The sequence below is a fragment of the Eriocheir sinensis genome, chromosome 27 (genome assembly GCF_024679095.1).
Source record: "Eriocheir sinensis breed Jianghai 21 chromosome 27, ASM2467909v1, whole genome shotgun sequence".
Lineage (NCBI taxonomy): Eukaryota > Metazoa > Arthropoda > Malacostraca > Decapoda > Varunidae > Eriocheir > Eriocheir sinensis.
The window spans coordinates 7,604,123-7,619,517 of NC_066535.1; the positions used below are offsets into that span (position 1 = coordinate 7,604,123).

General features: G+C 46.8%; 1 protein-coding gene across 4 annotated transcripts in view; it reads left to right on the top strand.

Moving 5' to 3' along the window:
- LOC127004057 (dual oxidase maturation factor 1-like) overlaps positions 1 to 15,395 on the top strand; it is a 63,623-nt gene that overhangs the window by 31,746 nt on the left and 16,482 nt on the right. For all 4 annotated transcript variants that reach the window (XM_050871341.1, XM_050871340.1, XM_050871343.1 and 1 more), the window contains exons 2-3: positions 11,309 to 11,508; positions 12,161 to 12,218. In XM_050871341.1, coding sequence (XP_050727298.1) covers positions 11,344 to 11,508; positions 12,161 to 12,218 — 223 coding nt within the window. In that variant the 5' untranslated portion in view covers positions 11,309 to 11,343. The remainder of the gene's footprint in view (positions 1 to 11,308; positions 11,509 to 12,160; positions 12,219 to 15,395) is intronic.

A 15,395-nucleotide genomic window follows, 5' to 3' on the forward strand; every position in this document is an offset into this window, starting at 1 on the left:
TATCTATTTTCTTTGTGAATGTTCAACGGAAACAGATATTTTACTATCCCGAGCGCTCAACAAAGTAATTCTCGTTTGCCGGGCAGACTACAAACTCCCTAGGCAAACATTGCTTTATGATTAGTATTTTATTGCAACACCTAAAGATGTGGCTGTTCCTCATCAAGTCAAACGTCCAGTACATTAAGATAAAGTTAAAAGAATCATGTTATGAAAATAAACAAGAAACTCAGTAATGAGTCAATCACATAAAAGAAAACATTTATCAAAATTACATGGCAGAATTGATTTTCATCTAAATTACCTTCCTTTCTTGTATGTCCTGAAAACTATTTCATCCACTTTTTATCGTTATTAGTTACCCGTTATTTTTTTCCTTTCTCATATTTGTTGCTTTTGTCAGTTATAGTATGGCATTTCACTTCAAGCGCTGACCCTTCCTAAACTAACCACACTCACAAGTCCAGAGTTATTCGTCGCGGCGCCTGACTGAGAGAGAGAGAGAGAGAGAAAGAAAAAAACACGGCAAATCCTGAGCAGAATATCCTAATCGTAATGTTTTTGTCCATTGCCCTCTCTCTCTCTCTCTCTCTCTCTCTCTCTCTCTCTCTCTCTCTCTCTCTCTCTCTCTCTCTCTCTCTCTCTCTCTCTCTCTCTCTCTCTCTCTCTCTCTCTCTCTCTCTCTCTCTCTCTCTCTCTCTCTCTCTCTCTCTCTCTCTCTCTCTCTCTCTCTCTCTTTTTTGCGTTGCCCGTTCGGTCACTGCCTCCCAACAGCTTGCCCTTCCCTAATTCCACACGACTCACCTTCCTCGCCCAGTCTTTGAGTCGTCCTTTGCATCGCTTAGGCTGACAGGATCACGCGAGACACACGGCTCCTCCTAAACACATCATGATTATATTGTTTGGTTTGTCGTTTTGCTACGTCCAGTAAATTAAAAGTAAGGAACCACTGCTAGGAGTCGCCTTTCTGAGCCTGTCGTTCAGTGGTGTATATTTTGGTGTCTGTAGGAGACTCACACGGCAGATCCTGAACTCCTCTTCCTTCTCCTGTGACATCATGCCCTTTGGACCTCAATGCGCCTGGGTTCCCTTCCTCCTTCCCTCTTTTTTTCCCTTCTTCACTTCTCCCATTTCCGTATCATTTCTTCACTTCTTCCCTTCCTCTCTTTTCGTACTTTCCTTCCCCCTCGTCCTTCTCTTTCCTTCCGCACTCCCATCCCTGTATCTTTCCTTCATTTCTTTCCTCTGTCATATTTTACCTCCCTTTTACCGCATCCCTCATCGCTCTCTTTTCTTCCGCACTCCTCCCTTTCCCTTATCATTCCTTCCCTTCTTTCTTCCTTCTCTTTTCTTACTTCCCTTTTTCCGAATCCCTCATCCCGCTCTTATCTTCCTCACTTTCCCTTTCCTTGCTCTAATCTTTACCTCCCTCATATCCTTGAATCCTCCTCGTTCGCTCACCTCTTTTCCCTCTCTCTTCTTAACCCTTTCCGTTCGTTCCTTTACCTCCCTCCCTTACTACTTTTTATCTCATGATTTACCGTATATGCCTCCTTGTTGTTTTGTGACGTACCCAAATGCTTGTCTCTTTTTTCCTAATATTTTTATGTAAGGTCAATCACCTGCTTACACTTCTTTTTCCTACGTGAGACACATCAGGTGACAAGGAAGGACAATGAACTAAATGGCGATGCAGTGACGAGGAAGTTGTGGGGTGGCTGAGAAGGACGACAGCCTGAGAGACAAGCCTTTCATTGTGAGGCAAAGCACACACTATTGTCCTTAACGTAATTTTTATCTCCGCTTCTGTGGCTGCATAATCAACTCTTGTATTTGCTGTGAGCTGTTTCAGCATGTCGCACCTAACCTAGCTTTTTCTTCAATCACGCTGTGCGGCAAATTTTAACTTCTATTTTCCCCCCACTGCCTTAATGAGACTCAGTCGTGTCTCATGACAGTCACACAAGCCGCCGCCAGCCAAGCCTACCGAGGCTAGCATGTGCTCTGCGCGGGTGTGTTGGCGTAGCAGTGCAAACAGTATCATTGTCGTGCCTGTAGGCCGACACGCCTCGTGAATAAGGATTGCAACTGCAGGGGGAGGAGCGAGTTGTGTGAAGGAGCAGGGAAAAAACAGACGAAAAGAAATTTATGGAGGGAAACAGTCAGACCAGGAATTAGCACTTAAGCACGCACAGCTCGTCCGTCGGTCATTCGCTCCCGCTGGTTCACTAAGCATCTTGCGAAACTGCCTCTTTTTACTGACCAAAGGTTTGCCATTGTTTTTGTACCATTGTTTCCAGGTGAAACAGCTTGTAGATACTGACGCAAGGCTCGGGGTGTCGCAGTATTGTGGGATATTTCTCGTTTTAAATAGAAGGCGGGGCGAGCAGGGGCCGTCTTCCTCACGGGTGATAATTTGGTAAGACAGGTCAGTGTTTGTGGGCCCCCATGTTTTCACACTTCTTTTCCTGTAAGTAAATATTGGGGCTTGATGAAGAGCGCTACAGCGTGGCAACTCTTTCATGACGTTGCCAAAGTAGATGTTTGTTTATCTGTCAATCTCTCTCAGTATCGACAACCCCGGGTTGTGCAGGTCATGTAGCCCTCCTGTCTGCTACATGTTCCCTGACCTTCACACCCGTCAACGGTGTTTGTCCACTGAGATCGGTACAGTACGTCTAATAACTCACCAACTTGTTTCTCAACGAGTTATTTCCAAATTGGCTGCACAAGCAAGTCGAGTGTTCTCACCCTCGATGACTATAGCAATTCAATGCCTTGCTCATCAAGTCTCCGGCCCGTCGATCACTGAAAATAAAATGCCGTGATAAAAAAAGTATTCTTTCCAGAGGTGAAGTTGTTGCGTGACGTGACGCGGCCACCAAACCTTCAATGTTTTGTGCATGAAGGCCAGCGAGGCGCCCCCGACGGCCTGCCACTGTTCCTCTTGGCCTTAACAGAAAAAAAAAACAGATATGTTATCCATCGGCCCTAACTTTGACAGTAATTCAGACAATTGAGCCAACTGTATAGGTGATGAGAGAGAGAGAGAGAGAAGTGATGTTTAAGTTTATCTTCAATTTAGTTTTTTATTTGTGTAAGAAAGTGACGAAGGGGGAGAGGTGACCGGTGCCTCAGCGCTGCGCCATGAGACTGCTCGCTCGATTGATCCGTCGTGACTATTCATTGGAAGTCGTCCCCTTCGCCTGTGCCGGCGTGACGGGGACACGAGCTGCATTGTCTCGATGGGGATTAGGGCCCCCCCGACGACAAGCACAGCGCCACCCCTCGTGACGGACGCCATGACATTTTACAGCGTCTGTACTCTCGCCGCGGCAGGTTGGGCGGGAGCGAAGGATCGGCTCGCGGTCAGTCTTCTCCTCGCCTCGGAGTCTGCCGCGCGGGGTCTGGCTTGGCTTGGGAGCTTAACGTACGCCGCGCAGTGAAGCAATCCAGTGCAGTGTTTGTGCTTGCAGTGACGTGATGGACACAGCAATGAATACACCGTCCCGGCACCGAGTTTGTTGATTGAACAGTGAATGAAAACCAGCTTCTTAAGGCCGTGGGTGCTTGAAGTGATTCTCCTGCAAAAAGGAAAAAAAAATGTGTTTCTTTGTCATCAGCTGACTGAATAGCAAGATTTTTATGAGTGAGTCACCAGATGAAAGTGATCGTCGTCTTTTGGTGATCCCTCGCGGCCTCAGAGGACCAGAGGCGCACGGCGGGCCAGGAGGAGAGGTCGATCCCATGGCACAGGTTTGTTGTTGTTACCATCACGACGCTGACCTGAAGAACAGTCTGAAGGCACTCTACTCTGATGCCTCGGTGATCCTGACCGCGGGAGGGCGAAGGGTAAAGCAGTGTGGCGAGGGCGTGATTGGAAGTCACTTTGAGGTTCTAATTATAGCACGGAATGTGAAGTGTGGTCAGTGTTTGGGCTGCCAGGTGTGTGTTTGTAGCATTCCTTATAGTCTGGGGAATGTGCGTTTGTAGCATTCTAGTAGGTGTTTAAAGATTCTGGCGCCGCTTTTCTTTCTCATTCTTTCTCTCACTATTCATTGCCGTATATATCATTAATTTTCTCAATAGTTTTTTCTTTCTTTCAGAGCAAGACTCATATAAAGTTAATTACCATTCACTGTATTGCCTTTAAATACCCGACGAGCCTCTTTGTCGCCTGTTACATGTTCCGCCTACAGGAGTCGCCCTTCCACGCCTCCTTCATACATCTGTGCACACTCAGCACTGAATACACTTGAACACCTGTTCCGGCCTGGGACACCTGGCCTGTATGTATGCGTTGGTGCGTTATCCCAAATGTAAGCAGCCCTTGTTAAGCCTTCACAGGTGGATTGCGTGATTTGCTCTCCGGCATAGAAAACGATAGCTTGAGAACATTTCTATCTTTGGTTGGGTGACGCAGCCGACGCCGCGGCCGACCCCCCTGACCGGGGAGCGTGTGGGAGGGCGGGGGGTAGAGGGGCTCCCCTGTGACCCACTCGTTCCCGCTTTTGTTTGCCTCCATCATGTCTGCGTCGCCTGCGGATGGACGGCTTCTTCAGATTGTTTGCGATACTGATAGTCTCAGCTGCTGAACGAACAAGGAAAAAACAGGTTACTTTCTGAGTGTTTTTTCCTTTGACTACTTATAAACTTAGGCATATAATATACGACACCGATATCATGCAAAGTCGTCGCTCGTATCCGTGTAGCGGTTAGAGAAGTGAGGCGCCATTGTGGCAAGAACAGATATATAGATCAATGGTGGCAAAGTGAGAGTGGGAAATGGGAATAAATGGCAACAAAAGAGTAGCCAGGCTAAGCCCCGTGAACAAATAGGCACTGATGCGTGTTTAGAGTAGTGAGGTAGCTAGGAGCAGAAGGAGAGGCAGAGGAGTGAGGCAACACAAGGCATCCCGTGTATCAGCAGCAAAATCTCACGGCACAGGACGTTCAGGCCTCGAGGACATTCATCAGAGGCTACTAAGAGCATACTTCCGCTGCCACACACGACTCGCAGCAGCACGACACGAAGGAGGCGCCGCAGACCCTCGTGTCGGTGCGCATGAGAGCCGTCTATAATGCGGCTCACTCGACCTGCACCTCGGCTTTCAAGGGCGGGCCCTAAACACCGGCGCCAGCCACCCCCCGCAACGGCAGCCTCGTGCTGGGGGTGGTGGCATGAACCAGGGGTCCTCGTGGCCTGGTTAGACACACACCTTCCCTAGCCATACTGATGAGTAGCGGTAATGGGTCCATTAATTCTGCTGCATCAGCCTCGTGAGCGAACAACAACAGCAGCGGCAGCCTCCCCCGAGCTGATGACGGGGGTGGGGAGGCAAGTCTTCCCGCCTGGCCTGCTGCCAAGGCCGTCCGCATCGCTCGTAGAGGATGAAAGTGAGAGGTGTTGGGGCTGCACCGGCGGAGCTTTTTTATTCTCCTGTAAATTTATTTTCTAACAAATAATGGAACTGAGATTGAAGGCGTGTCTCTCTGAGGCATTATATAGTATTGCTTACTTTGATTGCCTGTGTTTCAGTACTACATGACTGTCGTGTCCGTCGCGTTTTTTCAACACTTTACAAAGAATATTTGGTTGACTCGCACTTGTCGGTAATAAAAGAAAAGCATTAACATCCTTGCAAGGCCTGTGCTCAGTGGCCGCCGCTGGGCCAGCAACCGCCGGTTAGAAACAGCCAATGCTCGACAGGTAGCGGTCCGCCTCACGCTGAGAAAAAAAAGTCTGGGAGCTTTTCGTGCGTCATGAATGAGGAGCCAAAGATCAGCAAGTCACACTGCGGGCACTGTGTTACAAGACCGTCTTCATTCTGGAAATACTGCCGCCTGAACCCCTGAGCGGGGGGCTCAGGGGCTCAGGCGGCAGTATTTCCAGAATGAAGACGGTCTTGTAACACAGTGCCCTCGGTATGACTTGAAGCTCCTCGAACTATCACCCTCACCCTCGCCGCCCAGGCCCCAAAACCGGTCCTTCCCTCTGACAAACAGTTTTTTTTATAACTGGGAATAGTTGCGCTTCACGCCAAGATGCTGAGACGATTATCTGCCGGGACAAAAACCCGCTGGAGCGTCTTCCTGAGGCTGCGCGGCCTTGTAACAGTTTCTTGACCGGCGGCGTCTGGGCACCGCCTAAGTAATACGTCACGCTAAGGATCACGTGCCCACTCACTCTCTTCATGACCACTCGAACCAAATGTCATATTTCAGAGGTTACATAATGACGGACAAATCCTTGATAACGGTGCAGGCGGCGGTCCAAAGGTAACCGCCTGGGACATCACGTTGCCAGGCGCGGCAGGAGGTTCGGTGAGGCTCGGTGCTAGGCCGCCCCGCGTGAGGGTTTCTGTTATTATACCTATCGCTCACCTCCACTCATTGGCTGCCTCGGTTATCTTCATCTGACAAGAGCTTCCCCATGACAACCCTGTCCACAAGCCTCAGGACACTAGCTGGCCCAGGACAACATGTCCGGCCGGCCAGTCTGTCCCGTAGTGAACTCTAGGGCTCACGGCGGGTGTCTACTGCGTCGATTCTGCCACGCAGGCGCTGATCTGCTGGACCGGGGGAACATTGGCTGCGGCTGTCACGGAATATGATAATGCATAGTATGAAAAACGTTAGTAAGAGTGTGTGTGTGAGAGAGAGAGAGAGAGAGAGAGAGAGAGAGAGAGAGAGAGAGAGAGAGAGAGAGAGAGAGAGAGAGAGAGAGAGAATAATGAATACAGGTAGAGCGTTGCTTGCTGTCTCTCGAGGCTAATCGCTATGCACATCTCATTAGCTTCTGCATCACTCCCGAGGCCGCGTCGTGTCGTTATGTCGCCCCGGTTACAAGAGAGGCTGCGGTGAGTTGTCATGTGATTGTAATACTTGTGCCGCCGTCCAGACGTGTTCGGGCCGCGTTTCGTCACCGCTCCAGCTGCTGCTCAACAACGTCCACTAGCAGCTGTTTCTGTTTCCCCATCTCCTCCCTTCCACCCTCCTCCACTTCTCCGGCCCTCCCCCAGCCCTGCTCGCCGCCCCCTTCACTCACACCACCAAAAGCAGCGAGCAAACAACACAATATGGGGAATTTACAACCTGAATTCCTTAAAGTCGTATAATAATACAAAGAACACAAGTTATAATCATGTAGTTTTTTGTGTGTGTGCGGTTTCACGTTTGGTTCCACGACGCGGTTAGTCGCTCCGGCTGACACCTCGAGTCGGCGAGGAGCGTAACATTCCTTTATTGCATGGGAGGAGTCGGCTAGCGGCTGGGGAGAGGTCGTGCGTGGCTCGCCGACAGACTGTTCACTCGCCCCTCTCCCGTGGCCGCAGACCTAGTCGTGTAAAGGTCACTCTACGGGGGATTGGTTAGGCCTCGATGTTGGCCATTAAAAAGTACACCACACCGTCAATGGCTAAGCTTCTGTGTTCCGTTCGCGCAATTCGCCGCCGCACCAGGGATTTTTTTTTTTCCGAGGAGTGAAGTCTCCGCCGCTCCGCTCATCTTGCTCCCTATGTTTACTTTACTTGACGCCTCGGATCTTTAAAAAAAAAAAAAAAATATGTTAGAATAGTTAGAATTGAGTTGAGTTGTAAAGTTCAAATAATGTCTTTGTATCGCCGCTGCTGACGGTATGTTTATATTATTTATATTTTTTCCTTGGAATATGAGTTAGTTATTTTTGTCTTGAATGTTTTTTTAGTAAGTAAGTAATAAGTGGCTAAGGGCCGGAGTAGAGAGCCCCTCCCACCCTCGCCCTCGCCCCCCGTCCCCCCTCAGGGCCGCGGCGAGAAGTGCGCCATGTGGGTCGACAACACTGTATTGCTTAACCCGAAGACCTTGTGAGGGTGTCTACTCTGAAAATTAGGAAAGAGCTCAAAACTATGTAGCTCAAGAGCTGGGAACAAAATAGCATGTGCATAATTTCACATTTTCCGCCTCCAGTCATAGCGGCAGCTTGTGGGTGGGTGGGTGTGGGGAGGGAAGGGGGGAGGGGGAGGCTCTTCATTGCGATCTGTGGGTGTTGATATCTACTGAATATAATGATCGTTTAGGATGATGTATTATTTATAGATTAATGCATGCCAAGATTGAGCCCCCGGCCACAAAGAATTTAATTTAGTATGTTTATTTTCCTCGTCTGCAATTTGAGAGTAAAGCCATCCTATTTTTGTTTTCTTATCTTAACAATTGCGAGATCGTTGTGCGCATCGGAAGGAGGCTTGTTTGAGCTGCAGACATTTTCCTGAAGCGTCTTTGGCTGCTCTTGCTGTCGTTTTTTTCTCGTCCTTTCTGTCACTGTCTTTTAAAAACTGGCTTTGAAATCGTATCCCCATCGGGTTCTCAGACAGACAGACACAAGTGCTTTCCAGTACATCTTTTCACAAGACTCTAATTTATCTTTTGGTGCAATGAATCGCTTGTCTCTTATAAAGTGCCTCTGAAATCGCCTCTCACCGCCTTCTCAGACACCCATAAGTAACTTTCAATCTCTTTTTTTTTTTTTTTTTTTTCGTGTTGTTGCGTTGCGCCGTATCTTCCTGGGCCTGGGGGGCCCTGATGTCGGCCCAGGCTCTTCTTTCAGGGGGGGCCTGATGGTCAGGCCAGGCATGGCATGGCGAGTGTTGTATAGTGGCGCCATCCATCTTGCATTGGCTCATGCCCCCCCCCTCGTTCTCTTGATTTGGGACGGCTTCCTCTAGAGTCCGGGTTCCGGTCTGGTGTTCAGGACAGGGGTGGGTAGTTTTAAGTGCGGTGGTGGAAAAAAAAAGTGGTGTGGGGTGGTGGCGTCCATCACGCGCATCACGCCTGAACGTGTCCACAATGTGGGCCCAGTGCTACCACCCTTCTACCCCCACCCATCTGTTCACAAGCATATATTTTTTGGCGTAATGAATCGCTCTAGTCTTCGTGGGATCCAGAGATAGACAGGCAAGGCTAAGAGTTCTAGTGAATTAATGGATCGTTTTAATTTGGGGGGGATCTAGAGTCAGGCAGCACAGAGTGTTCTAGTGGAGTATTGAATCGCTGAAGTCTACGTGGGATCCAGAGTCAGGCAGCGTATAGTGTTCGTGTAATGAATCGCTTTATTCTTCGTGGGATCCAGAAACAGGCACAGCAGAGTATTTTTGTGAAGTAATATATCGCTATTGTCTTCGTGGGATCCAGAGAGGCAAGACAAAGTGTTCTAAGGTAATGATCCGCTTTAGTCTTCGTGGGATCCAGAGACAAACAAGACAGATATTTATAGAGTAATGAACCGCTTTATTCTTCGTGTGATCCAGAGAGACAGACTGGGCAAAGAGTGTTCCAGTGAAGACAATTGCCGGCTGCCCTCTGCCGGTCATTAGGGTCACCTGTAAATGGGCTGAAACTAACGCCTTGCCTCGCTCGGCTGGAAACAATGGCTCCTCGGGCGAGGCTCTTTTATTTCCGTGAACTCCAGATGGGAAGAACTTTTTTTTCCCCAAAGAGAAACTCGAACAGAAATTTCAAAGCATTCAGTTCTTTACAGTAATCGGCCCCAAAGAGTCCACAGATCCACGACCAATGAATAATCGATATGTAAGCAAGTACCAGGTAATGTTGTGTCATCTTTCCCAATCCAGGCTTGCTATCTCTGTATTTACCTATCTATATATCCATCTGTCTGTGTGAGGTGTATATTTGTCTATCTATCTATCTATCTATCTATCTATCTTTCTGTTTGTCTGAGCTCGGAGGCAAGTGGATGTGGTAACCAGAGCCCTGCCTTTATTACAACTTTAAATTCTTTTGTCAAGCTTTCTGGACAGATTTCGATTCACTAAACAGTGACAAGAATAAACCGTGAGCTGCTTTCGGGTTGCTGGAAGGCCTGGGTCTTTGTTGTGTTGCAAGATTTTGGTTTCAATTTCGTTTCACAAAAACAGAAGTGAGAATATACTGTAAACTACTCTTGTGGGTGCCGAAAGGACTGGATCTGAATTGTAATGGCAAACTTTCGATAGTTTTCGATATATTTAAGTAGTAAGAATAAACAGCGAAGTAATAGTCTTGGGGAGTCGAGAGGGTGCGGCGGCGTGAATGGTCGAGCGGGAACAAAGAGCGGCGGAATCGTGAGTCACGCTCGGGAAGGACACTTGTACACACACCGACGCTGAGCACTGCCCGCCACCAGTCCTGTTAACTCACTCACACTCGCTTTTCTTGTCACTCCCGGATCTGATGGCGGGTAAATCACGCGGCCTCGTCCCATCCTCCATCACATTTCCACCGGCCATTTCTTCTGTCCACTTACTCGTACTCTTTATTCTTTCATTTTCTCGTTTCCGAATTTGGCACCGAGTTGTTCATGTCAGGCGAAGCGTAATGAAGATAATTAAGTATCTTCGTTGATTTGAGACGAGTTTGTATAATGCTGGGGTTTTTTTCATGTTTGTGAATGTTGCTTATGTATGCGTGTCTAATAACCTGGAAGCTATAATATGTTGATGGTCTTCAGCTTTTTTTTTTTTTTTTGTGTGTGTGTGTGTGTGTGTGTGTGTGTGTGTGCATGTGATCTGTTGTTTCACACAGGACGACCTTGTCAAGAACGAGATTGAAGCAGGAAACTGAAAAGATGTTATGCCTTGATTTTTTTTTCTCCCAGTCTTCAACTGCATAAATATTTCACGGGTAAAGGAAGTAAAGCCTATTGAAGTGTAAAGCTGTTATGTAAAGCCAGTACCCTTTCCTGCCATCGTGACGCGAACATGGGGGCTGTGCAAGGCTGGAAGTGAGGTTTTTTTTTTTTCTCACCAGTACCAGTCAGGAAGGCAATACTATGCACGAGTCCTTCTCAATGCTCTTGACGCTTTAGAAAATATGAATGGAAGAATACGGTATTTCTTATTCACATACATCGTGCCATTCTGACGGTATTTTGAGTAGTACAGTTCAATGAAGGAACAGTAATTAATCATGTTGTCTGCAAAAATAATGTGAGGGGCTTTAGGAATTATGAACAGAAGAATACGTTTTTATGGCGTGCTATTCTTACTGCATTCTGAGCAGCACACATGAAAATAGGAGCAATTATTCGTGTGTGGAGGAAAGGGGGAAACTATGCGTGAATGTCCTGCGTTTAAGTCTGTCCTTGTGTTCTCGCTAACGTCCTTGTCCTTCTCCTCCCCCAGAACCGCCCCATTCCTTATTCATATAGATCGTGTCATTCTCCCTATTCTGAGCAGTACACATGAAAGTAGGAGCAATTATGCGTGAATGTCGTGTTTGAGTCTGTCTTTATGTTCTCGCTAACGTCCTTGTCCTCCTCCTTCTCCCCCAGAACCGTCCTAGGGTCCCAGAGAAAGGGTGAGCAGGATGCGAGGCTGGTTCGACGCGTTCCGTTCAGACGGCGGCCCAACCCTCTACGCCTACAGCAACCGCACCAGCGTCACCGGCGATGTGCCCACCATCACCATCATCCTCCTCTTCCTCACCGTCTTCCTGGCCTTCCTCACCATCGTCCCTGGCATCAGAAAAGAGGTAAGGACATTGTGGCTTCTTCATGTGGTCTTGTTTGGGTTCCTTTCTCTTATTTTACTATATTTTGTCTTAGATCTGTTTTGTTTTTTTTGCTTTAGTTTAACGTTCTTTAGTATTCTGTTTTATTCGTTTCTCTGTTTCTCCCTCATTTAGACACTTTTTTTATATTCGCCTCTTCATGCTGTCTTTTCTTCCACCATCTCATCTCTATTATACATTATCTTCTGCAATCGCTCGTCTCTTGCCCTTCACACGACTAAGAAGTTTTCCTCACGCTTCCACTCTATCTTCTCTTTATATTAAGGTTCATTATTAGGACAGTCTTATGAATAACTACTTCCTTTTGTCCAAACCTTTTTACTTCATCCTTTATATGTTTTTTTAGATTTGTTTTATGAATACTTCCATGAATATTTAACCCTTTCTCATCGTACTAATTCAGTTTTCTGTGTTGTTGTTGTTTTTGTTTTTATTCTTTGATGTTTGACTGTGAAAATTAGTGATGCATTTTATAACTCATACACTCTTCTTTAGGGATGCTGTCTATTGGCCCCCTACCCTCCCCCCCCTCTCTAAACCCCCCACCCCCACACACACACACACACAGTTGTTCCCTCCCATGTTATAACGGTCTTTAATCTTTTTCCTGCAGAGATTCTCCACATTCTGCACAGTAACGCTCAGTCTGCTCACCGGCATCGTCATATGTGGTGAGTACTGCTTGCTGTATTATCGTTTTGAGCAGAGAACGTACGTAGACACACACACACACACACACACACACACACACACACACACACACACACACACACACACACACACATACACATACATAACAAACCAGGATTGATATATATCTTTGAGAGATTTATTCCTTCCCTCGATTTTAAGGTTCAGAAAGTTTGAATAGAGAAAGTAAGCGGTCTTGTCTCTTTCGTGTATCGTTCTTTATATACTTTGCGCAGCTATAGTGTATGCCCTCAACTTGACCTTACCTTGTGTACTTCATGTATCGTTCTTTTTATAGTGCTTTATTTTTGTTGGTGGATACAAGACTAGATGCCCTTCTCTTTAGTACGTACGCAAAATCCCAATTGTTGGTGCATATATCCTACCAGTATACCAAGCTTCTCCCTTAGCTACGCACACCAAAACCCAACAGTGATCTATTCCTGCATACGTACACTACCCTCTACAGCCGCCCCGCCTCACCGACGCCCAAGTTCTAATGCATCTCCCCCCTCCGACTCCTCCTTAGTGCAGTCTGTTTACATCTCAGTGCCGCGTGATCCAAGTCGTAAAAATAGACAATGGAAAGTCGAGTGGGAAACGTTTGCCTGGGTGAGGAGGAGTAGGGCGAGGCGGTGATTGCAAAGAAAGAGTTTAGTTGAGCATTTCCGCGAGGCGAGGTAAACTTTCTCATTCAGATCAGATGGAAAGGCAAAAAAGGATCGTACGTTTCTTGTCATGCCCACGAAACTATCGGCTGCCTGAGCAAAGATGGGATAGAGAATGACTGAAACCAGAGAGAACACGTACGCTGCTAACTGAATAAAGGGTGCACATGTTTAAGACCGTTCCCGTGCTTTAGGGTGAGGTTTACTTTCTTAGCGGAGTGTATACTTGTCTGGCCCACATTCCACCGCTCCGCCGCGCCTTGCACTTCGTTCTTTCCCCTTCTGTCTTCTCTGTCTTACGTGAACGGTCGCACGCCACCCCGAAACCTTTACCTTGAAACTTTCTCTTCAACATTTCCCTTGTACTCCAATGGGCGGGTTTGTCCTCTTCGCCCACCGGCAGAAAGTTATGCGCCGAACGTCTATGATTTTCCGTGGCAGTGGAGAGATGCGTTTGAGTGAAGAGAGGAAGGACGAGAAAGAAAGAAGGGGAGAGGAAGAGCAGACGGTTGATCCACCAGACGTGTGATCCGCCTCCTCGCACTGACGGACGGGCAAGGAAGGCAAGGCAAGCAGGGTGAAAGGATAGAGGCATACCGGAGACAATTCCTCGGTGACCTACACCAGACGACCGTGAGAGAGGAGGGGGAATGGCTGCCTACTCACTCACTCACTCACTCACTCACTCATTCACTCACTCACTCTTATTCACTCATTCATTAATTCATTCATTCACTGACTGCCTCACTCACTCACTCACTCACTCACTGGCTCTCACACTCCCTCTCTCACTGGCTCACTCACACACTCACTCACTGGTTCACTCACTCACTCACCAGTGGAAAACTAATATAAAGGAGGTGGGATGACTGGCTGACTCTTCACAAACTCAATGAACTCTCCTCCTCCTCCGCCTCCTCCTCCTCCTCCTCCTCCTCCTCCTCCTCCTCTCACACTCCTATTTTATTTCATGGAGGAGGGAAAATAAAGACCTTCCATTGATGTGCAAATTAAAACGCAAGGCAAATCATTTCCCTGTCTTGACTTACACTTTCTCTTATTTTTTTTATCTTTTCCTATTCACAAAGGTACTTATTACGCTGACTCGCCTCTCTCCTCCCTTCACGTTCATGCCGTTCTTGATTCACCAACGTATTTCTTTCGTTATCTCACACCAGTTCCTTGATTCACGTTTTTTATCCGTTTTCGCTCACAAAGGAAGGTGATGCTAAAACAGTTAAAGTACAAATTTGTTAAGCAGGAGTATATAATTTTCCTTCTCTCATGACCAGACTTATGCGTGCACTTCCTTCATTTTGAGATAAACTGTTTTTCTTTACTATTATTATCATCATCGGCTTCTTCTTCCTCCTCCTCCTTCTTATCCTTCTCCTCGTTCTACTCCTCATCGTATTCTTCATTCTACTTTGCTTCATCATCATCATCATCTCCTCCTCGTCTTCTTTCTTCTTTTCTTCTTCAGCATCATTATCTCCTTTCCCTCCTTCTCCCCTCGTCTTCTTCATTCTTCATGGCTTCATTTATTATTTATCACCACTTACTATTTTCTTACCATTCGTACCATTCCTTCTTCTTTCTTGGATCGCCTTTTTTTCCCCTTCACATCCGCCACTGAGATATATTTCAACACCTCACCATTTGTTTTGTTTTTTTCCTTCCGAGCCTATCTCATCGTGTCGACCTTTACGGCATTCCTCCTCTGATCGAGTTCCTTTGTTTACCTCACACTCGCCAGTCACTGTAATAATAATGCTCTAAACACGTATTTTCACCGTAATCTTCCTCTTTCGTCACCATAAAGCAACACAGTGCATCTCTCTCAAAACTTTGCCGATAACATCCTCTAAAAGCTTAACATATCTATTATATCTCACATTCGCCAGTGCAGTATACTCTTAACAACTTATTATGTTATTTTTTTCGTCGTTACCTTCCTCAAACCAACACAGCACATCTATCTCAAAAGATCGTCTGTAACATCCTCTAAAAGCTTAACATATCTATTCTATCTCACATTCACCAGTGCAGTATACTCTTAACAAATTACTATGTTCTTTTTTCATCATAACCTTCCTAAAACCGACACAGCGCATCTATCTCAAAAGTTCATCTGTAACATCCTCTGAAAGCATTATATATCTACTTTGTCTATCTCACATTCGCCTCTGTAATATACTCATAACAACTTCCTATGTTCTTTTGTTTTCATCGTAACCTTAAAAGTCACACACCGAATCCATCTCAAAAGCTCGCCTGTAACATGTCAAACAAAAGGTCTTAACATATTTATTTTCCTTCCCCAACCTTCCTCTGGACTCACCATCACTCTCGCACTCGCCTCCAATTTGCTTAAGCGTCGTATCATATCAGTTGTTGTTTTCTCTCCCTAACCATCGCGCCGCCTCCCTCCTTCTGGCCGACCCGTTAGTGCATGCGTGCGTACGTAACCTCTTTGCTATGCTACTTTCT